General features: G+C 38.2%; 1 protein-coding gene across 1 annotated transcript in view; it reads right to left on the minus strand.

Moving 5' to 3' along the window:
• Positions 1 to 11,699: 11,699 nt before the first annotated feature.
• The window catches only part of LOC124285308 (GRIP1-associated protein 1-like), an 82,660-nt gene continuing 67,872 nt past the window's right edge, over positions 11,700 to 26,487 (minus strand). Inside the window, exon 23 of the mRNA XM_046721518.1 lies at positions 11,700 to 13,032. Coding sequence (XP_046577474.1) covers positions 12,904 to 13,032 — 129 coding nt within the window. The 3' untranslated portion in view covers positions 11,700 to 12,903. The remainder of the gene's footprint in view (positions 13,033 to 26,487) is intronic.

Genomic DNA, 26,487 nt, shown 5'->3' on the forward strand with positions numbered 1-26,487 from the left:
AGTCGTCCTTTGGGATTCTTCATGAACTGGTCCCACAATAACTGCCACATATTTTGCTGTTCATTAAATGCCGGATAAGGTGTATCTTCTCTGAGGAAAGAGCGTCGACTACTCTTTAACAAAGTTTAGTTTAAAGAGTGTTATTACTTCTTACAGAAACTAGGTAATCTAATCTTTAGCTGGCTGAGTATGGTTTTACGCCGTTTTTAGCAATATTCCAGCAATATCACGGCGGGGGACACCAGAAATGGGTTTCACAAGTTGTACCCATGTGGGGAATCGAACCCGGGCCTTCGGCGTGACGAGCCAACGCTTTAACCACTAGGCTACCCCACCGCCCCTCTAATCTTTAGGATGCAGCTAGGGTATATCATAGAACCAAGAATGTTATGCAACATGGAAGAATCTACATCTGCAACACCATAGTCCTCGTAAAACTGCAGGTTGGATTGACGAGTGTCTGAAACGATTAGCAATCCAGTTCGCTGTGTCGGGGACTAGCCAGATCACAAACATGGCCACCAAGTTTGTCACCTCTCAGGATGTTCTGTAACCCAGTCTCCACTAAATTCTTTAAGTTCATAAACACGTGAGAATCTGTAACGCGTTTCCCTGAATATACTACGGTAACTACAGTGAAAACGAACAGTAAGTTTAGTTCTCATAACCGTTCGCTATATGCAGGGGCGGTGGGGTGGCCTTGTGGTTAAAGTGTTCGCTCTCATGCGGAAGACCCGGTTTGATTCAAAAATTGGGGACAAAATGTGAAGCTCTTTTCTGGTTGCCTGCAGTGATAGTGCCGGAATATTGCTTAAAGCAGGTAATACTAAACTCTCACTGTCCCTACATGCCTTTTAACTAACATTAACAGCCTGGAGAAGAAAAACAATTTGTTATATGGGTCAGTTCTGTATAAATGTGTTTATTATAAAGATAGTTTACTATGCATCCATTTAATGATTAAACAAGCAAAATATATTTCATATATTTTATTTCTGTCAACAAGCACCACCAACAAAGACATTTAGGTCACATACACTGAAAAGACGAACAAATACAAAACATCCATGACAATCAAGTTTGGAATAAATTCTGGATATAAATAGATGACAAAATTGCAAGTCAAAACAAGCATATAGTGTATGGCCCCATATCCAACAGCATCTCAGACCAAGCCTACAACATGTGTCTAAGGAAAATCACAAAATTCATTCAAGGGATATAGATTGCTATGTTTTACTAAAACAGGATGACAGATTTCTCACATGGCTGCCCAATTCTGCAAGCAGGATCAGAAAGTGCCAGTAAAATGTCCAGATCTGTCTGTTTCAGATGGAATGTAGTGTCAATGTGAACAGGTTGTACAGTGAGTCATGTCAAAGGCAGTCGACCAGAAACACAGACTGTCAACTTTCCTGAAGATTAATGATAGCCGCGATTGATGAAAGAATAATTCTATTTTTTAAAATAACCATCAGAACTCTTCCACCTAAAGGATTTTTTATTTGCTTGAGATATCTCTGCACCTGAATTTTGTGCAGAACAAAAGATTATTTATTTTCTTTTGGGTTTTGTTAGTTTTGTTCAGACAACAACTAAAAACATCCAAAGACCAGCTGTTTTCTGGATGTCACCTAAATGATGCTGTTTTAGATCATTAAGAACCATCACAGCTGGGTTGTAGGCAGGGGCAGGAATGAGGAAACATTCGGGCTGCAGGCTGGGACAGGCATCATTATCTTGGACAGCAGTTGGGGAAAGACATTATAGAACAAACCTTATGGATAACAACTTCTTTTTATTCGTGAGTGCGACGTAAAAAGAAGTTGTTATCCATAAAGTTTGTTCTATATTGTACTTCCCAACTTCTAAAATACCACTCAAAGAAGTTGGGGAAAGGATTTGATTAGGGGCTTGGACAGTATTGCAGCAGGTACTGGGGCAGTGATAGGCGAAGGGGAGGGGAGTGGACAAGATAGAGGCTTGTGCAGAGACAAGTCAGGAGTGGGAATGGGATGTGGGGAAAGGCAGAGCAGGGCGGGGATGGGATCAAGGGGCTTGGACAGTAACAGGCGTAGTTCTGGGGGCAATGGGACAGGACAAGGGTAGAGGCTTGTGCAGAGGCAGGGGAAGGGCAGGGCAGGGCAGGGGTTTGGGCAGGGCAGGGCAGGGCAGGGCAGGGCAGGGGCAGGGCAGGGGGCATGGCAGGGTAGGGCAGGGCAGGGTTGGATGGGCTTGGACAGTAATGGATTAGAGACAGGGGCAGTGATGGAGCCTGGGGAGAGGACAAGGGTAGAGGCGTGGGCAGGGGGAAGTTAGGAGTGGGAATGGAAACAAGGGTAGCATTCAGTGACAGCCATTACTCCAACAGTACCCCAATCAATAATATTTCATGAACATAAAACATGTGAGTGTCAGTGACAATAAATATCCACTGAACCATGACGCCACAGTCCTGACTAAACATGAACAACATGAAACTGATTACTAAAGAAACTAATCCAAATAAAACATATCTCTTCCACGCAGCTCCAATCCCTGACTCTCTTCCTACATGTATCATATTCCTTGTATGATTACACTGAGTCATGGCCTCATACGTGATGCTAATCACACTAATGACACAAATAAATGCCTGATTTAATAATCATAGTTAATGAAACAATTGCCGATAATAAATACTACATTACTTAAAGGACTTTCCCAGTCTTGCGCAAGGCCTGTTCTGGGATACACTGCAAGGAGCTGCTCAGCTGGCGTTCCCTCCGACCTGGATCCAGCAACAGTAACGTCCTCTCCCAGCATGACATTGATTCATCATCAGGAAAAACTGCTGACACGGCACATTTTTAAAAGTACAGTTGACCATTCCTGACATTTCTCACAAGAATGTAGGTCACAAATAAGCAACAGCTGCAAAGCAAATGTTTACAACCTTGGCTCAGGCCACTAATATGATTATTCAAGCATATGGTTGTTAAACAATTGTTGGTTTTGCTCACACAGGTTACAATGATTACAGTACCATGAACTTTGCTAATCCTTATGCATGCTTGTTCATAAGAAGAACCATCTAAAGAGATAAACAGACATTTGTGAGAGCAGTACCATGAATTCATCATCATCTCATGAACAAATTCAACACAGTATAATGAACTTCTCAAAAAACAATACAAGGAAATTGGATTTATGACATTTATCTGAAATGAAAAATAGAGGGAAAGATCATTATCCCTGAACATAAACTGCCAATTCAGATGAAGGATGCTTAAAATATTACTTCCAAACTTTATAATATTTGGGTAGAAAGTTAAATAATTACAATTAGATATATGTATGAAAAGTACTTTCTAACGGTATATTTTCATTGTATAACAGCATATAAGAGATCAACAGCAGCAGCATGTTATTTGGGTCCAGAAGCAGGGAAAACTAAGATGGCCTGATGATCCAGGACTTATGCTTGTCTGTTTCTTTGCTAAATGATGGACGACCTAGAGAGTTTCCCAACCTTGGTTTTGAATAAAGAGAGCAGGGTACTATTTATTAAATGGTAGAAACTCCTTCACGCAATTAGACTAACAGATACTAGGATGCAGTTATCTGGTAGTGCTTGTACTTTTACATTCCACCAACCCATGAACATTTAGATGTCAGAGTCTAACAGGATGATCTGGACGTACAAAGAAGCGTGACACTGACTAACATATACAGAGCTGTATAGAATGTAACCACCATGTTTGGACATTGTTAGTGATAAATAACAGAATTAAAAGACCACAACCGGTTACATGTCTTGCTGCAGATCTTTTGTTGGTGTCTGGAACTCTTTTAATAAACCATTAGACAACAGGAAATACCAGTAAAATGGGTCCATGCTAAAACACTCGAGGCTGCCATGGTTCTTGCCTATCACTGGTATTGTTAGTTTGAAAGATACTCAAAGATAAATTAATTTTGGTTTAGAAAACTAAAGTCTTATATTTTAGTTATATATATTAATATAACTGTATGTTAGTTGGTATAGAAAATAAAATACCAAAAATCATGTTTGACTATTAATTATTAGCTGATTTATTTTACAATTAGCTGGTGTTAAAGGAAGGGGCAGTATCATCTATATATACTGAGGAAAACAAATAAAGGAACACCACTTCATGCAGTGTTCCTTTATTTAATCTCAGATTTCCTCCCACAGCGCTATTCAAAGCTGGTGATGAAAACAGGAAAATATTAAAGGAACACTTGAATTTTCCTGTGTTCCTTTATTTGTTTCTCTCAGTATATGTTTGAAGAACTACAATTGACAAATTGAACTCCTTTTGTTTATTTTTTAACACCAGATTCAACAATGCTCGAGCTATTCCAGGCTGCAAATATTCAAATCTGGACCAGACAATCCAGTGATATGGTGACCATCACCCTACACAACTAGAACCTGATGACATGCACCACGTAGCAAGCCGGATCACTGATCCTGTTAGTTGCCCCCTACAAGCATGAAGACCAGATCAGGACAGGGAAAAACTCCTTTAGAGTTTGCATTGAAAAATGCAAAACACGCTGATTTATCTTACACTAAGTTAAATTCCATATGACATTATCTGCTGATTACTGTTTCTTCATTATGTGTGAATAGTTCACGTAGGCGTTTAGATTAACAATTAAAAAACAAATTCCAACCAATAGTTTTAAATTGGGGTCCTTACATTTTTAAATCAACATCTAAAAAATGAAAGGCCCATGATGTATTTTCTTTTCTCCCCATCGTGGTACATTTTACAAAGAGGTTTACAGTGACCGATAATGGGTAATTCTCTTCAATATGAAACCTCCTGTGATCTCTCGCAAATATCTGATTTCCTCCATCACGTCTTGACATTACAATCACAACTTGCCCCAAACCACGAGTAAACAACTCCAGCATTCATGGTTCCATTGAAACATTGCCATTTCCACTGCTACAAGTGTCCTTTTTTCAAACAAAACCTTGAATTAAAATCCTCTTTTTACCTGAATGAACAGCACATTCAACATTCAACACCATTCCCCTTCACAACCAAAGCAGAAAATTCAAATTTATGTTGGAAGCAATCTTTAGAAATCAATTCCCCTTGTGAAATGTTGCACAGTCATTTATTTTGTGAGGTTTTTGTCTTTGGTTGGTTCGCTTTTTAAGAAAGCTATTTTTTGGCATGGCTAAACCAGAGTTAAAATGAGCGTACGGCTAATTGGTAAAGACTCCCTTCTCTCAGAAGGAGGTCCTCAATCAATAGGAGAATGTGTCTTCCAGTTTATTATCATAAAAACCCACTGGTTGTCCTCGCTAATCAACTTAGTATCTCAAGGAAGGACTGCAGAAAGAGGACAAAAAGCTGACTCGGCCAAGCAGTGCTCAAACAAAATCACAGTTATCGTGTCAATCATATTTCTGTAGTGCTGTACAGGGTTCTCATATCCTTAAAATTACATTATAGTCAATACTATCAGAACAATGGGCTTGTCTCTAGTTGGTGGCAGACTGAACATTCAGGAATATGTAATTCCTTCGTTCCAGGAGATGCTAGAGGGGTTGCCAGGAGAAGAGAGTGGGCTTTAACATTAAGTGCAGTAGTATTGCAACTTATACTGCAACTTATATTGCAGAGTGCATGCATGTGTTTGACGCTCCTTTTACTAATCTATACATATGCCTGCTGTGTGCTAGCACATCAAGTTACCATACCACTGTGGACTATGAATTTTGTTTGTTTGTTTGTTGTTTAACGAGGTACTCAGCAATATTCCAGCCATATGGCATCAGTCTATAAATAATGGAGTTTGGACCAGACAATCCAGTGATCAGCATCATGAGCATCAATCTACACTACTGGTATACAATGACATGTGTCAACCAAGTTAGTGAGTCTGGCCACCCGATCTAATTAGTTCGCTCTTATGACAAGCATGGGTTGCTTAAAACCTATTCTAACCTGGATCTTCACAGGTCGCTATGAATAGGCACTTATACTGTCTCCCTGTCCTTGATTCATCCTCTTAATACAGCTCCAGGCAGGGTGAAAACAAGTACCATCTTTAAATGTCTTGTGATACAGTGTGGCTGGGGATTGACCTACAGACTTCCTGTTCTGGCAAACCCTCCACCCACTAGACCAAGGGGCAGTAGCAGCATGATGACTCAAACCAATAAGTCATCCTGGTGCAACATCATGTCTATATGATATCATCAAAGAAAACTGCTGTATCAAAACCCTTACATACCCTGTCAATCAATCCTTAATGCATCCATCAATCTCGCCTCATGCATCTTGTCGATCCAGGCCTTACACACCTTGTCAATCTCGCCCTTACACACCTTGTCAGTCTAGCCCTTAAACAACCATCTTGTCTTACAAGAGTTTGAAATATGAAAGGGTGAAAAGTGATGTTTGACTGGATGCTCATAAAGCTTCCCCAAACATCTTCAGTATTCCACTACCAAGGGTTCAAAAATCCCATCGCCCGACGCCCGGGACAAGTCAGTTTTCATTTCGGGCACTCAAATAATGGTATCTTACTTGTCAGTGGGCTACTAGATAATTTCCACTTATGGTTTCAAACTGCAAATAAACTTGGATTTAATTTCATATCTGCTCAAATTGTAGCTTTTAAATTTCGCAATGATGATAAAGTAGTGCTATTTATCACTTTTCAATAAATAGTCCAGTAAACATTAACATCAAATACCATGTTGATTTATTCTTTCATAATTACATCATCATGATTATGTCATAAAATCAGGGCAAGTGGAAATTTGGTCAGGACAAGTTACTTTCTTAAAGTCACTTGCCCTGTGGCAAGTGGCTTTTTAAAATAATTATGAACCCCTGACTACACTTGTGGACTACCAATAGGATCTACTGTAGATAACATTCAATATATGATCACCCAAGATCTGACTCTTACCATGGCTTCTCAAAATAACATTAATACACTGAACATGCATATTGACTGACTGACTGAGTTTGGTTTTACGCCTCTTTTAGCAATATTCCAGCAACATCACGGCGGGAGACACCAGAAAAGGCTTCACACATTGTACCCTTGTGGGGATTCGACCCGGGTCTTCGGTGTGACGAGCCAACACTTTAACTATTAGGCTGCCCCACTGCCCCACATGCATATTGAACATATACTGTAGGTGGTTACTTTGGAAACCTAAAAATAAACCCAAAAGTGAGAAAATGTAACATGCACACAGGGCTGTCTGACAATATTTAGAAATTTGGTCAGTACTTAACACTCAAGCTGCCGAAAAAGCAAGTGAAGTGAGGTGAGTGAAGTCGATGCACTCGGAGTACAAAGAACGATGACGGTGAGGGAGATGACGGTGCCACATCATGACAGTATCGTTCCATTTGTATCTAATTATCCTGACACAACATTTTTCATTTTTACGCCAGCTATGTACAAGTAATCGAACGCTGTGACAGGCTCCACTCATCTGTGAGCTTGCTCGGACTATAAATGAACAAAGGTGATAGGCTTGTTTATGCCTGAATTAGGGAGAGATACTTATTGCTAAACCAGATCACCTCGGCTTCACCACATAATCAGTTTCACACATCGCTATCCTCTGAAGGGAATTCATCAAACCCGGGACTGTATGCTAGTCTTTCATTTTGATTCTCAATTTGGATTAAATCAATTCCTCTTGGTGTTTAAATATAACCATAGATATTTAGACTTAGGTAGGGAATGCATTCATAAAATTTCAACAAAGTTAAGGAATAAATAACAAAAATTTTAACAATATCTGACATCAAACCAAATATTTTTAAATTTGAACTTCCTTTGGGATATAAATTATCAGATGGATTATCATTTGTGGAGTTTCATGAAAGAATACCAACATTTGTTACAGATCGATGGGCAAGCAGATCACAGTATCAAAAAGTGCATAAAAGACTTACCCTTGTACTGTTGACATAAAAATTGAAAATTAAAAAGTCAATTCCAAGAAAGAATGGTAATGATGTTAAAGAGCTTTGAACGGTAGCGTGTCATATCAAACCACATAAAGTGCGAGGTCAAGTAAAGGAAACCCATCAGCACAGATATGCATGGTTGTCACAGTCCATCAATCAGAATCAAGGAAGTTGAGGTGTTTCTAGTACCAGGAATATAGTATAGGATATTCCCAAGCAGACAGTTTAAGGACTATAGTCAAGGATGTTCTGGAGTTCACAGACCAAGGACTATAGTCAAGGATGTTCTGGAGTTCACAGACCAAGGACTATAGTCAAGGATGTTCTGGAGTTCACAGACCAAGGACTATAGTCAAGGACATTCTAGAATTTCACAGACCAAGGACTACAGTCAAGGGTGTTCTGGAGTTCACAGACCAAGGACTATAGTCAAGGGTGTTCTGGAGTTCACAGACCAAGGACTATAGTCAAGGATGTTCTGGAGTTCACAGACCAAGGACTATAGTCAAGGGTGTTCACAGACCAAGGACTATAGTCAAGGGTGTTCTGGATCAGACAGACCAAGGATGTTCTGGAGTTCACAGACCAAGGACTACAGTCAAGGATGTTCTGGAGTTCACAGACCAAGGACTACAGTCAAGGATGTTCTGGAGTTCACAGACCAAGGACTACAGTCAAGGGTGTTCTTTAGGAGCTGACAGACCAAGGATCTTTCAAGTCATGAGACTGGAGCTGACAAACAGCAGAGACTGCTGCCTTAGAGATGCAACTCTCTGCCTTAGAGATGCAAATCTCTGCCTAATACCACTTGAGTTCCAAAAGCAAATGAAAAGACAAGGTATATCAAAGGCTCTTTTTAGTCCACAAGATCTAAAGTATTTAGGACAACCATTGAAATAATTGTGACAGTTGTCATGTGTATCATCATATAGATAATAATCAGTCATTGTTCATTCAAAAATGAAGATGAGTGAGTTGAGTTGGACAACTGACATAAGCACAGGAATGGTGCTGAGAAACATAGACGTAAAATCAGGTTTCATTAGTTTCTGGCTTACCCAAAGGACCCAGCTCTTCACAGCAAACTACAGCTCGTCCATCCATGCCCCCAAGATGCAGGTGAAGGCTACAGAGTTATTGTTACTTGTATTGACATGTCCAGCAACTTAATAACAATATTACAAGCTTTATTGTTTCAAATTTGACACATCCAGTGGCAAACAGAGCCCTTATAATACCTGATCTTCTGTAATGATAACAAACCAGATACATATGTATGTAGACCAGATGCCAATATATTCTACAGCACAAAACACAGTGAGGACAGTACTAGCACTTGCTGATGTCAGCAAACAAACTAAATATAATATAATATAGAGTGTTTTCAGGTACATTGCACAAGGAACTACATCCAACCCTGCTGGCCATAATACAATTGCATCCCACAGGCAGAAGGTGATTGACAGGGTCTTCAGTATAACTGGCCTTCTCATATCCTGAAGCCAATGGCTCAAAGCAACTGTTTCTGTGACAGTTGTTGGTGAATAAAGGTGATGGGCCGGAGAGACTTAATCCTGAGTGAGTGAGTGAATGACTCACTGAGTGAATGAGGGCAATCGAATAAGGTTCTTTGCAGATAGTTGCTGATGCAGCCCTAAGCAATAACAAGCTTCCTCACAAGTCCAAGCTTTAGCCACTAGACTACCAAATTGACTCATGAAGACTTATGACTTCACTTCACAGTTCTTAGACCTTGAAACTGCCTTACCTTAACACACACCACCTACAATTGTCCCTATATGGACTTGTAATACTTGTAGATTTATCTACATTTGACACCACTGCACATTAGCAAGGCTATTTTTGTTGTCTTATGAATATGCATGAGTAGTTGACAATGATTTTGTCTGCATCAGAAAAGGTTAAATGCAAGCATAATTTTATTGAATAAATTACTGAATCTTCACACATAGCCCAAGAAATATATGTAATAGGATAGGTATTATCAATTTCAGCTTTTAACTTGATCATTGTACACTTGAGTCAGTTTTCACATCTGATAAATAATGAATTTGTCAATGTTAATGGTGCTTAATATGATATACATTTGCTCTTTGACTGAACCATATGTAAAACTTTGAAGGTAAGATTGTTCATGGAATGTTCCTGTCAACTTCCCCCCAGTTCTGTCGTACATTCAGTTAGTGACTAGGACTGTGAAACACACCTCTGACACCAAACACACACAAACGTTACATACAGTGGTGTACCTGGAATGTATTCAACAAGCAGCATTGCACAATTCCTCAGTGTATAACACAGGCTCCCATCCCGTAATGAGTATATACAAAATGCCTATAAACAGAAGTAGTACTTTGTGCAGAGCATAACGGGTAAGGGGAGATATTGCTCGACATGAAAACTAAGTCCCATAACTCTCCCTGTTTTTATGCTAAATCTTGTATACCGGATCAGTAGTATTAGCAATATCATTCCTAATATACAGTGTTATCCAATCGGGAATTATAAATAGATTCAAATTATTCAATGTCCTCTACTGCTTGGTGAACAATCTTATAACTGAATTTATATTTCAAATAAATGCATTAAATATTTTGTTCACAAATTTGTTTAATTGACCAGTTTTTTGTTTTAATCTTGTTTTAAAGTAAATAATCAATAGCTAACATTACAAAAGCTAACTAAGTTATGTAACTAAAACAATGTACTTCACATGAAATATATATCTTACATTCATTGTTTACTTTATAAATTTCCCATCTAATCAATTGTTATGTATTTTCTGTTTGTCTCCCACATTAAAACTGTATAATAAGAAATATATAATAGAGCACACCCAAAATCACTTATTTCAGACATTTTCAATCATATACAAACATCACAATTTAATATCAAACTCAAAATACCCAGAAAAATATTAACTACTCTCTTCAAAACCACCAATGGCAGTTCACATGACCATCTTACAATACAATGCACACTAGCCTCAAACACAATACAGTCTCAACTGTCACATCTTCTGTAGATGAGTATAAATCTACCAGGCAGTCTGAGACTTAGAGTAACCTAAAGAAAAATTGATAGACTCTTAAAAGAGTAAAAAATCTATACAAACCTATGACAATATACAATGTTTCTATGATAACAGTTATATATATATATATATAGTCTGGGAGATAAATATGGTATCACAGCAGTGTCAGTACGCTTCAGATCCTAATGTTTCTAGGACGTGCCTAGTGCCATTACACATGCAATATTAAAAGAAAATACATAGTTTATGGCAATACTACAATATATACATAGTTCTATGTACACAAGAAGCCTATTACCAACCTGATGCTGTAGCAGTTATTACATATTGGTATTTGTGAACAATGGATATCAACATTAACATTCAAAACAGGCTGAAGAAAATGGAAAGTCTGTTAACATTTATAATAATCAGCTCAAAGTGAGCTATTGTCATTGTTTGCAATTCAGATTAACCTTCACAATTTCATTTCAGTCAAATACTGTCAAGATGTCTTAATCATTTCACATATTTAACTATATGTGACATATCGATCAATATTTGTAACATTACATTTAAAGCAAGCAGGTTTCTGCTCAGTTTGGAGTGAGTGAGTGAGTGAGTGAGTGAGTGAGTGAGTGAGTGAGAGTTATATTCACATATGGGAAATCAAATACCTGGTCTTCGTCTATAATGAACATTAAGAACAAGGCAACAACACTGACTCCTAAATAAGCATTAAGAAATGAAAGTCATTGTTGAATGAATTTAACAATAACATATGATAAATCTCCATAAAAGACTTTAAACAAGGAAGATAATAACCATATCAGATATAATATCACAAGAATATTAAAGTCATCACTGATACGTATAGAAAAAGCTCCTGCACTAAATCACCAACATCAATATGATGCAGGACATGGTAGTCAAGTCTGTAGACCAAGATATGGCTTCTTCTATTGTCAACATGAGCAAGTGATGGGCAAGTTCTCATGCAATCCAAGCTACAGTTAACAAGTCAACAAACACACTGTCATCTTCAGCTGGTCTTGACAAGGTAGTGTAGTTCATAATTGCTACATATTTAACTGAATATACACTCATGGTCTTACATAAGAAGCACATGCTCATTTGATTTTTACGCACTTTATAGGAACAAATTCTTCAAGGCAAGTTCTTGTCCAATACAGAACAACAAAATACTTTATTATCCAAAATTTGTTTTCAGAGGTGATATTGATTGACATTTCAGCAAAGGCCCTGCAGACCATCGTGACATCATCAGTTACCACAATGACACCACTAATGTCTCTGTACCTGTACCTTGGACAGTGAAGGCCCTGCTTATTATCAGGCAAACTCTAGCATTTCACATTATAAGCTACATGAGTGACATTCTCCATCTCTCCTGAGTTGGTTTATGTGATATGCTCCTTACATGGGATCCTTTAGTGAGATAGAGCATCTTTTTGGGTGTGTAGGTGAGCGAACTGGGTTTAACCACGCTCTGTCTCCCCATGATATGACAATGTGGGTGGTATGCCTGAAGTGATACAGATCTCAGATGTCTACACCTTTGGGGATACCTACAACTCTAAATATAACTCTGACACACCCAGAAATATAATCAAGGGTTAAAACCATGATCATACATCTCTGGATTGTTCAAGGGACACAACTCTGCAATGCAAATTGTGAAATCCATTATGTTCCATATTACTCTGACCTGACACTGGTTGTGAACTGTAGCAGAAGGAATACATTCCTGCCCATTTAGCTCCTACCTTCTCAAGACCGCAGACACTGCCTGTCTATAACAACAACAAGTTCTAGCCCAATGTGCTGAGCATCGTAACATGATAAAGAATGAAGTAACAATATTCATGGTGGCGTTAGATGCTATGAGGAGGTGACATCTCCGGCATCAGTGATGTCCATGCCATCATCCTCAGGTGGGGTTTGTGGTGTTGTCTGGGAGTGACTGAGCTTGCTGAGCCGCACAACTTCTTGGGACATTATCTCCAGATCCTGAAACAAAGAGTGGGTGAGTGAGTTTGGCTTGACATTGACCTTGACCAATAGGTCAGTTCTGTGTGAGCTCCTCAAAGGAAAATAGTTATGCAGGCTGTTTGTATATACAATGAACATAGTGGATTAATGTTGCCAGATGCATAGCAAGCCAATTTTATCGTGTAAGCCTGATAGGTTGCAAAGCTTTATATTTACATAGTACTGAGGGATTGCCCAGCCTTTTTTAGCAAAAATCATGTGTAAGCCCGGGCTTTTTATTTTTTATTGGTAGCTACGCCCCTGGTTGCAAAAGGATAATCTCCGATATTCTAACTGTATCATCCATTTTGGACAAGGCAAACCTGTGACTGACAACATGGGCAACGATCCACACCATCAATGACACACAATCAATCAGTCACAAATCCTGACCAACTAATCCACAGTCTCTCTTCTGAAAAGCATAAGGTACTTGGAACATATTCTGACCAAGGATCTCCACATAAACTGGTGATAGAAAGAATTCACTAGAAAAATGGATTTGACAAAAACATCGCAAAGGTCATTTGTAGGCTGAAACTATTGCTGAACCACTGCAACTTAAGGTCCAGGGAGCCATTGTGCAAAGCGATCTTAGCGCTAAGGTGACCGGAACTCCCATACCTTAACATAGACTTAAGGTAGTCTTAGCGCTAAGGTTGTTTTGTACAGTACAAAGGCACCCAGGGCCTCCTTTCACAAAGCACTAAGGTGACTGTAAGTCACTGAGGTAACCTTAGTGCAATGTTAAAGAATGGGAGTTAAGGTTAACCTTAGTAAAGGTTGCTTCGTGAAAGGAGCCCCAGATCACACCCATACTGTCCACATCAGATACACTTGCACCAAATAACCCTTTATAGTTTGGTTCATAATTTAAGCCACCATGAAAGATGGATGCATACTCTCTTTTGCCTAGCAGTGGAGCAGCACATGGTTTGGTTGGCTGTTTATTGTTTCAGCAACACAACTCAGCAATACTTAGGTGTATAACAGTTGTCTCTAAATAGCCAAGTATGGACTAGACAAATATCAAACAAGTGCTTGACACACAAAGATCATAATCTGGATTTGAACTCATGTGTGTCTTGGAATGCAAACGGAATCAGCTTGGTGAAACATGGTTTATCATACCGCTGGGCCACCCACTGCCTCCCTACTGACATACATACAAACATTAGTACACTTAGTACACTTAGTGACTTAGCGTCAGGGATTTGCCAAAAGTGCTGCTAATTGACACAAACATCATCACAGCTGACTAAGTGCTTGGCTGGATTTAGGTCACATCACGATAAGGATTATCATAACACACTTTAGCACACAAACCCCATTCTAAATCTGGAACGAAAAAAGAGGAGTAGCGCCCACTGTTTTTCTATTTCAATTAACACAGCCTGGACAACCAAAATCCCAATGCCAGCTTGAAGCTAAGTTAATATGCTAATCTAATTAGCCAACCCTTTACCACATGACTACAGGCATTATCACAAATAATATGTGTTCATTTACCAGATGATCAGCACCTAATTGTTCATCTTTATTCACGGTAGCCCTTTTCATTTTTCAAAATCCGAACTTAGTAAAAAAATTATGGATTCTGTCGAATTACAAGGACTTATTTGCTAAATATAATTGATTAGCTAAGCCATACCCTTCAACACAACTAACCATTAAGATTGCTAAAAGGTGTATGATTTGCAACTGGTGGCCAACCCTAAGGGTTGTGAAGGTGTCAGACAGGGGTACAAAACCTTTATAATCGTAAAGGGATGCTTGATTCGAAAGAGAATCCAAGGGATAGGGTGGAGTGTAACCTCTCCTAACCCTTCCACAGTAACATTAAGCACTAAAGTCAGGCTCATGAGATTCCATATAGCTGGAATATGCATGAGTGCAGCGTTAAGCAACAAATAAACAAATGCAATCTCTAAAATTGTTGTCATCAAAATACTGGAGTGAAGAGATGGGATGATATTGTCCTAGTATTTTGTTCACAATCTGGTTTAATACAGCACTGAAGTACAAAGAGGCCCCAGCAAGGGTCTTCATGCTGAAAAACATCCCACTCAATGTCCTCAGAAGTAAGCCTAATGTATTGGTCATTTCATCAAAATCCCAGTCAGAAATGCAGTTAAATGAAGTAATTTGTGGGCCATTATGTCGAGCTGATATACCAGAGACCGATTACAGACACCATGATGGATGCAGTGGCCCAATATTTGGCATGCAGGAACGTCAGTGGAATAAACAAGCAGCAATTAATTCCAGGTTCTTATATGACAGGGTTACAGTTGACATTTTATTCGAGGTACTGGGAACATATAGGGCAGGATGAGGTCATTGCAGTCCTCATACTTCCCTTCTCCAGACAGGAATGTAATCAACCAATCACAGAAAGGTTTAACTGACACTGGCTGTCAGAACTCCCTGTCACCTAGCCTCTCAGCCAATAAGAAGTCTTGTTTCAGTTCTACCTGAGAAGTGGAAGACAATTGCAAGACAAAGCTGACAAGAGTATGTCAATCCTGGGTCATAATGCCCAAGGGAGATCAGAGGTGTTATCAATGACATGACGATTCTATCATGCAGAAAAAAAGGTAATTGATTATTTTAAAATAATGAATCATTTTAACTCGCTCTACTGACAGAAAGTGTCACATCTAGAGGGGAATTTTATCAATTATTGTCAAGATCCACACTCCCTGGTGCACAAGGGACATGATTTGACAACCAATGTGGAAAGTCGGTTCTTGCCTGGCATTTGCAGATCTTTAAATAGCTTTTAATGTAATAATCAATTCGTAGTTCAAGGACTTAGGATAAAGACAGAAACAACCGAATTTCTGTATGAAAAGAAATCTGTCAACCAGATCTATAGGTTGAAAGAAAATGAAAAGACTCCACTTCCGATGTATGAGACAATGGGTTCTGTAGCTCACCTGTCACAAAATACAGTCAAGATAGGGTCAACTATGAGTGAATGAGTGAGTTGAGTTTTTACACCACTTTTAGCAATATTCCAGCAATATCACGACAGGGGTCACCAGAAATGGGCTTCACACATTGTATCCATGTGGGGAATCAACCCTGGGTCTTTGGTGTGATGAACAAATGCTTCAACCACTAGGCTACCCCACCACCCCGGGTCAACTTTCAAACGAATGAGACAATTGTGACATGCTGACAAACACATCACTTATTGCTGAAAGGATACTTGCTATATGGCTCAGAATCTAAGAATAATTTTTCATCACTGGGAAGATTTCATTGATGATGCAGAACATAGTAGAATCTTCCACAATTCTGAAAATCTCTTTGACATGTGTTGGGCAAATGGTGAATACTATTGGAACACATTTCGTTGAGGCAGTTTGCAAAATCGTTCCACAATAGTCTAGCTGTTTAATACTGTTACAGGCATTATTCATATGCACTGAATCACTGACACAAACTACAAGTAACAGCATAATGAAATTGCATATTCAAAGACCAGCGCCTACCGCACAACCAGAACCAAAATGTAAGTATTACTTCTCACAAGTATATTTCGAGACATATTACAATAGGCTGATGACATGAATGAGTCAATGAATTATTGGACATAGGTTACCGACTCTCCATTTCTGAAAAACATTGTGTACCTAAGCCTTTTATATTTGTGACACCTTGCTTTTGAGTTCGCACACAAAAGTATCAAAATCAATCCAACCATTAACCACTAATGTTGTAGCACAGCAGGGTTGGGCAAGCCAGCTATGGAACACAATTCAAACCTTTGAAATCCTTTTTACACATCAAGAACAATATGCAAAAACTAATCAGGAAAGTCATGTCCCTGACTGAAGTCATGATTATGTCAATATTACAGTGTTCAGATTTCAACATGCCTCTACTGCAAAACTCCTTTCTCAGACACTTTCTCTCACAAGTGATACTACAGAATATTAATATTGACTTAACTAACATATCATTTTTGGGGATTCACCAACATGGAGGATCTACATTCAAATGATAAAAGTACAATACCATTTTTTTCATAAAGTGTTATCATTTATATAAGCCAGAAGTAATATTTCATATTACCATTTCAATAACAAAAAACATTTTGTGGTTATTTCCTGTTTCAAAGATCGGCTAGCACGACACTTCCTGAGAATGGAGATTTCATATTTAATGCCATCAGGGCTAGGGCTAGAAATTCATACAGCCAACCTGTTATCAGTAGGAATCATTATTACAGCTGTTGTGTTTCTATTATCGGTCCCTTCGCTAATTTACAATTTGTCTTCTTCATTACAAAAATTAGCTTTCTGGGCTGCAATTTGAAGCATCAATAACAACCTTGGCTAGGAGACTGATTTATCAAATACCTAGAAACACTGTAGACAGGGATAATTATATAACAAAGTATGATAAGAAACTAATAAGCTTTTGGGTGTGTGCTGATAATGAATTGTACAGTACAAGTACTGTAGCATTTAATACACATAGGAAATTGAAGTACACTGTTATATTTCTATGTATTTTAAGAGGGTGAGTGCACTTTGAACATGTGAGTTAGGTTGTTTGGAGGAAAGTCTAAGGGACCGTTCATAATTTATGGCTAGGTGCGTGATGATGATTTTTATGGAGAAGCATATACAATGTCAGTGACACCCCCCAAAAACACCCAAACAAAACTGAAAAACAAAACAAATTTATGTACAAAGTATGTGTGTCATGTACAAAATCAATGACCCCCCCCTCCCCTTTCCCATATTTTTTAAGCTTAATTTTAAAATATATTTATGCACAAAATTGCTGAGAGGCATAGTCCACATATTTCCATAAAACTACTCCACCAGTTGTCCAATTTATATTGTGTTGTTTGTGTTTGAAGGACTTATTGTTAGATACAGGAAACAACCGATGCTTTGTATATTGTGATGTGGAAAAAACACCTGTTGCTTTCATTGAGGTAGGTATTTCCACTCTCAAGTACATACCATATTTCATTCACTATTGTCTACACAGATTTCAGCAAGATTGTACGTGAACATATCAGCAGATCACACCAATTCATTGTTGGTTACAAAAACCATTAGTGACTTCTTGAAATGAACCCCAGTTTACAGGGAATCGATACATTTAGCAAAAAGACCATATTTTTACAAATTAAATGTATCAGTATGTCGCAAAAGCTGTAACTTAAATAACAAGATACTGGAATTATTTTTCCAGGTCAAAGAATAGTTTCAGATACAATTTCTTCCAATCAATGCATCAAAATTCTTTTACTCTACATCACTGGTTCTTAACTGAATGCCTGAACTCAGGGAAAATGTGTGTACAGCTGATTGCTATTTCTGGTTTAGTTTCAAAGAAAATTGACACAATAATCGCAATCTCTGCACATAATACAATGCTTAGCAGAACGGGAAATGCAATTTGAATGGTAAACCATCATGTGTAGCGATGTTTTATTGCAAATTTCAAACGTTTTTTTACCAAGTTTGTTATCCCTTGTTCATTAAGATGAAAGGATATGAGCAAAGGCCAACAGTCAATGTTGAGATATAAAGGCAAAAATGGTCATCTTACAACAAATCACCATCCCAGTACTTACAATGTCTGCACGGTGCAACACCTTGTTATTGTGCAAACACCTATGTATGAAACATTACGATGTCCGAAAACATGTAATCCAACAATAACCAGACTTTGAAAGAGGTTTGCTGAGAGTCCCAGCAAGGACTGAACGTAGTGATCATTCGAAGACGTCATAGAAACAGCATTCAATGTTGGTGCAACGGACTCAGTTTCAGTATCATTACACTTGATAAGTATTATGTATGACATTCCCTTAAGCTGCTGTTTTAAGTTTTGTATCAATGTGAACATCTCAGTATCCTTATCAATAATAATATACGATCAATGCCAAGACACTGCCTACTGTACAGATGTCTTATTAAATATACAATGATGGCAATAACATTGTCATAACCTTTAGTGACATCTGATGATATATACAATCACAGTGGTAACACTGTTACAACTTGTACTGATATCTTCTTACATATACAATCACAGCAGTAACACTGTTACCACAACTTGTACTGATATCTTCTTATATATACAATCACAGCAGTAATCACTGTTACCACAACTTTACCACAACTTGATATCTTCTTCTTATATATACAATCACAGCGTAACACTGTTACCACAACTTGTACTGATATCTTCTTATATATACAATCACAGCAGTAACACTGTTACCACAACTTGTACTGATATCTTCTTATATATACAATCACAGCGTAACACTGTTACCACAACTTGTACTGATATCTTCTTATATATACAATCACAGCGTAACACTGTTACCACAACTTGTACTGATATCTTCTTATATATACAATCACAGCAGTAACACTATTACCACAAATTGTACTGATATCTTCTTATATATACAATCACAGCAGTAACACTATTACCACAACTTGTACTGATATCTTCTTATATATACAATCACAGCAGTAACACTATTACCACAACTTGTACTGATATCTTCTTATATATACAATCACAGCAGTAACACTATTACCACAAATTGTACTGATATCTTCTTATATATACAATCACAGCAGTAACACTATTACCACAAATTGTACTGATATCTTCTTATATATACAATCACAGCAATCACAGCAGTAACACTGTTACCACAAATTGTACTGATATCTTCTTATATATACAATCACAGCAGTAACACTATTACCACAAATTGTACTGATATCTTCTTATATATACAATCACAGCAGTAACACTATTACCACAAATTGTACTGATATCTTCTTATATATACAATCACAGCCATAACACTGTTATCCCACATAGTGCAGATAGCTCAAGCTTGGGTAAAGTAATGGCTGTTGATTGTTAGAATACCACATACCAGGGCTGGTTCCTGGCATACCAGGCCCGGCATTTCAGTAATGTGAAGAACTGTGCATACTGTGCCACATGTTACACCACCCATGTGCAGCAGCCTTCATCCCATACACACAGATTTGTGGTCCAAGAACACATGCTGGATAACAAACATTATGAAAACTGCAAAAAGTATGAAAAGTCAAGTTATCTAACCACCTGCCATAGCTCATCCACACATTCCTCTGTCCAGTTCACAACCAGGTCCATCAGACAACAGGTTTTGACCAGACTTGATTTTTCAAGGGCATTCAATATGTTTGCATACAAAAGTAGTTCTTCTTATCCTGGTGAACACCATATTAGTCATTTATAGTTATTCGATACTGTTTTCTGTACAACTGGCATGGTGGTGATATCTAAACCTCTGCTGACCACAAGTGACGGATGTGCCGTAAGTTTTAAAACAGCACAAGATTTTTTAGAGACTGATATTTCCTGCTCTGAAGCAAAACCTTCCTTTCTTACTCCTTCTCAAACACAGACTCTGAAAGCAAATCATTTTGATGCTGAATAGACTATATTGACAAAGGTAACAGTCCATCAGTAAACAATAAATGTAGGCAGGTTGAAATTCATTCAAAAAAGATGTAATGCAGATAATAAGTCAAGATCAGGAAGTACTTTCCCCTAGTACAATGGAAGGTGATCTACTGGGAGAACAATGTTATTTGCTGTTGGTAGCATAGTAAGACTAAGGCTTGGTGGAGGACAGATTGAGAAAACAAATCTAAACAGTGTGAAACATCTCTGGTCATTCTGACATAACAACCTAGTGTAATTTGCAGAAAATGTCCCTATCTAGATCTAGAACAATCTTGTTTGGTAATATAACTGTCTGTGAGCAGTAGCATGTGGTCAGCAGACATGCCAGAGTTCCTCCCAACTGCTCAGCTTGACGTAGCAGTAACCTTCGGCTATAAACAAGCAAATCTGGTGCCGAGCCAGTAAAGAGAAACTACGTCTGCATCACACACATATTGTATTCCCCTAAAACATCAGCAATCTGGTCCAAACTGACCTAGCTGGCTAGTGGACTGTGACTAGTACTGGCTGGAACTGCACTGTGGTGCAGATGGAAGAACTGAAGGAAATGGTATTTGAATACTATATTTCCACATACTTTCTGCAATTACCAAAGCTGTAATAATGGATAATGGCATGATTTGGCAGTTGGTACACATACAGAATACCGGATACCTACCAACCATTCTTTAGTGCCATGTGCACTTCCTGTTATACGGAAGCACGAGCTATAAAATTGAAAAGAATAAGGGATATCAAAATAAAAAAATAACCATTAAAATCAGAATATTTGGGACAACTTCCTGTTAGTTGAACTAACCAACGATTTTGAAAATGAAAGATAAGTTATCACAAATATAAAATATATATGTCTTTGAAAAAACAGAGCTACAGAATTCTGGTGGTTGGAGCAAATGTGCATGCTAACCCTAAACCAATCCTAATCCTAGTCCTAACCCTAACCATATTCGTTGAACTAACATAAAGAAGATAGTAACGGATGTCCAAGGGTCAAAAAAAGTAATGTACACTAAGATAACAAAGTACTAAAACCTCAAGTTGAGTTGCACACATAGTTTACGCAGTTCTAAAGTTTTCAAAGATGGCGGAAGGTATCCGGTATTCTGTGGTCTTTCCGGCAGTTAATGAAATAACTGAGAAGAGATTCGTCCACAAGACAATGGAGTGAAACCTCTTCAGTCTGGCACTGTTAACCTCTCCTCCTGGATTATATGTATAAAGGAACATCTATCGGAATCTATGTTATATGTTATATGTTTAGGAAGGGTCTCTTTAGGTATCATGGAAGTATGTGGCACGTAGCATCTGTGTTCTGGGTGAGTGGGACCTTGGTGACAATAAATTCATTTGAAACTACAGTGGACTCCCTCTAAACCAGCATCCCTCTAATCTAACATTCCCTGTAAACCGAAATATTTATTTGGTCCCGAATTTGTCCCTATATAATATCATATAAGAAACTCCCTTTAATCTGACATCCCTCTATTACGAATTCCAACACTCAAATCCGGTCTCAAAACATGTTTTTAGTGCAAACTGATTCTCTCTAAACTGACATTGTAATTTCACAACAGACTGCATCAGCCAAAACATGGTGTGTATTTAGCAATCAACACACTTGTACGAGAGGTGGCCTGCAAAGGCGTAATAGAATTAACTGTTAATTACTTTCTAATTACTCACCCACTTCTAAAATGCCAATCAAACAGATAATTACTTGTTCAATGGATTCACAGATTGGTGAAATCACATGTTAAGTGCTTGTTATGAGTTTCTAAAAACACCCTCTAAACCGACATCCCTCTAAACCAACATTTTTCACCGGTCCCGAGCGATGTCAGTTTAGAGGGAGTCCACGGTATGTTAACCCATATGAAACAGCTAAGATTGCAAATGTGATAATCGAGACTCTTTCAGCTGAAAGGTATCTGTTCAGAAAGGTTGACTTTACATATCATAGAAGTAGCATGTAATATTTGTGTTCTGGGTGAGTGGGACACTGGTGGCCATAAATTCCTTTACAACTAAGGTGAGGTGAGATGAAATTGGGTTTAACGTCCTTTAAAACTATGTTAACCCATATGAAATAACTAAGGTTGAAAATGAGGAACTAAATGGGTTTTATTAATGCTTAAAAGTACCATGGGTTTTACGAAACCTGTAACAACAACATTCCCGAAATATAAAGGCAGGAGACAAGAATGGTGTTCACACACTGCACCCATGTGTGGATCTGAACCTGTCTGGTGAGCAAATTCTTCAAGCATTAGGTGAAGCCATCCTATATGCTTGAATGGTGGATACAGCAGGCATGAGATGTGGGAATGAGGAGTAGTGGCATGGACAGAGCTAATGAAGTGGGCTTGCTTCCAATGTCATGGCTCCTGAAACTCAGTGCAGGAGGTGCTAGTGAGAATTCTTATCTTCCTGGAATACACATACCTAGAATAAGCAGTTGGAGAGCAGGTAATGTATACCTAGCACTGGCAGGTTTATTGCAACTGTACTTGTAACTCCATCTTGCACCAGACTTATTTTATTTGTGTGAAGGTGGGGGTGGTATGGATTTCTCTACAAAACTTCAGGCATGAAAGCTGAAGAAAAACCAAATGAAAATATTTACATTTTTTTTTTTTTACAATTTCCTCCAAATGTTATGTTGGGGGTTGGGAATTTCTTCATATAATTTACCAACAGGTTTGAATTAGTGAATAGTGAATAATTATTTTCTACTGATGTTTATACAGTAAATGAATTATTTTTAACATTTACTTTTTGTGGTCTGCAAAACATAAAACCAATTCACTGTTTTCAGTTTTCTTTTTCACATTTAACTGGGTTTTTTTCATCAAGGATAATAAAGGACCAACCTTTAAAATATGTATTTTCTTGGTATTCTGAGGTTCCAAACTTGCTTGATGACTTCAGTCTTCAGACAATATAAGGGCATATGCCCAGGGCATGAGCCTTCCTTCTGTCACACCAAATCATTCCAAAACATACAATTACTGGCTGGTTGGTTGTTTATTGTTTTACGCCGCACTCAGCAATATTCTAGTTATATGGCAGCAGTCTGTAAATAATCGAGTCTGGACCAGACAATCCAGTGATCAACATCATGAATATCGATCTACGCAATTGCAATACAATGACAAGTGTCAACCAAGTCAGTGAGCCTGACCACCCGATCTGACTAGTCGCCTCTTATGACAAGCATGTGTTGGTGAAGACAGCTTCTAACCCGGATCTTCACGGAACCATACAATTACTGAAACATTTTGGTTTTATATTCACAACAATTTGTTAATGGGCCATAAAATATCTTTCTGACAAGATGCGACATAACTGAAACATGTTAACAGCAGAAATACACCCTTCTCACTCACTGTGAAACATTGTACATGAGTAAATCTTGGCCCACAGGACAAGAATAACTAAAAACAAGGGAAAGATTTACAAATCATTACGGAACATATGATGTGATCAAATGTATGAGCATTTGACTTTGATCATGTCAACACTATCTTGTTTGTGACAGGATTAAACCTTAAATGCACAGGAAAGGCCAACTATACTGATTTTAAAACAGATTCTTCTGAAGTTGGAACAGGAGACAAGTCTGTGACCCAAGGTGAGTTGTGGCCTTCCAGAACCAATAATCATGGGTTCAAATCCCAGATTTGCCAGTAATGCTTCCAGGTTTGTCTGCACCATACCTCATGGGTTCCACCAAAATGGCAAACATCTGAGACCTGGCTCTCCTCCCATATCCATCTGACACCCCGTCATATAACCGGCATACTATTCAAAGCGACATTAAACCAAACTCCTTCTCTCCCCCATATCAGCGTGGACTCTACACGATAATCAACATCTTACAGTTAACAGAAGGTAAGAGAGAAAACAATAAACCTTTCAGCAGGAACGTGAGCCTAATGTGACACACTGCTCCCACAGCTTAACACAGTTAATCAAAGAGAAGCTTTCATGCCAACCTTATCCCTGTAGCCAAGATACCTGAGAGGTTGGCCAACATGTGCTGGAGTTCCTGACACAGATGCTACCACTTTCTGATGTGTGAGTCCATGTTCTGCAGAACCGGGCCCCAACAGGTGGGGGCAATCTAGCTGCCAGTGTTCATTTGTTAAGACCCAGCTTAACGCAAGTCCCATCAAGGCTAGTAATATGTCTGATAATAGTGGAACACACCATTACAATTATATCATGTACTTGGTCCCCTGGTTACCAACTTTGGCCGGCTACTTGGAATGATATTCAGTTCAATAAAGAACATTATTGATGACAGGCTTACTTGTGACGAGAACAGGAGCTTTCCTAGCTTTTCTTTCCAGCAACCCTAGAGATTGGGAATTAACTAAGTTCAACAAAGACGTCAAAAATGAAAAGTTATCATACCAAACACAATGAGGAATTGTTAGATGGAGAATATATGATTAATGGCGACAAGCAGAATTGGAACCAAACATGCGGGGACCGAAATAACCTGATGACGTTTTCCAGAACGTTTGTTCAAAGACATGGAAAATGGTGCCTAACATGTTATCGAACAGATCACATGATGCGGGATTATAGATGCAGTATGAATAATATTGCTTAGGAAAATAGTTCCCTTTTAGCCAGCTTAGCTGTATTTCTTTGATAACTGCAAGCTGCTCATGAATCAAGTGTCTGCTGCTGCACACTGGCTGAGACGACCTGATGCGAAACATGGGAACACATGGACGAGGTTGATTATAACCCTAGCTGTCAACCTGCCCCATTTCTAGCCATAAGTTATAAGATCAAAACCAATTAATGCCTTGTTAGGTCCATCACTTTTCATGTTTTTATGACAAACTGTTATTTTCTGTTCAGAAATAGATGACCTATATCTTCAATCAACTCCAACAATGGCTGACTTCTCACCACAAGAGCTAATATTAAAAACAAACAATACTTCCAGTATTAGGCATCGAACACATCAGTAAAACATTCACAGCAATTATTACATATTTTCCGAATAATAAAGGTCATGTCTTCAAGATTTTGAGTGATATTTTTTTTCCAGATTGAACTAGGTACTGTAGTTCACCACACAATACATAAGAATGATTAAGGCTTACTGCTGTAATCAGTGTTTCAGTTAAACGGGCATACTTTCTTAAAATGAAATATGTGATGACACATGGTTGAAAAATGTCTTGTATTGTGTTAATAATCATGTGTGAGTGACAGAAGACAAAACATATTCTGTGATGAGATATAAGGATATTAAAGATACTGATAAAATGACCCTGATGTAAACAGAATACTATCATGCTCACCTTTCACATATAATTGAAAAGAAACGGACAGATTAGACACAGCCATATACAAATTCCAGTTGAACACAGATCTAGATAATACTACTAACTAACTATCTGAAATCAACAATAACCCAAACTCAAATAACCAAAACTCTATTTCATCTTCATTAGAACAAGCAAATCTTTAGCTCCATGGGAACATCAACACTCTCTTCACTAAAACAACAACCAAATCTCAATGAGACTCCATCTTCATTAGAACAAGACCAACAAACACTACTAAAACAACAACCAAATTCAACTCTCCATGAGACCAACAACTCTATTTCATCTTCATTAGAACAAGCAAATTTTTAGCTCCATGAACAAGAGACCAACAACTCTATTTCATCTTTAGCAAATCCATGGGAACATCAACACTCTCTTCACTAAAACAACAACCAAATCTCAACTCCATGAGACCAACAACTCTATTTCATCTTCATTAGAACAAGCAAATCATTAGAACAAGCAAATCTTTTCATTAGCTCCATGGGAACATCAACACTCTCTTCACTTCAACAAAAATCTCAACACCATGAGACCAACAACTCTATTTCACAAACATCAA

This window comes from Haliotis rubra, unplaced genomic scaffold (genome assembly GCF_003918875.1).
Source record: "Haliotis rubra isolate DU_JTF1 unplaced genomic scaffold, ASM391887v1 Scf358, whole genome shotgun sequence".
NCBI lineage: Eukaryota > Metazoa > Mollusca > Gastropoda > Lepetellida > Haliotidae > Haliotis > Haliotis rubra.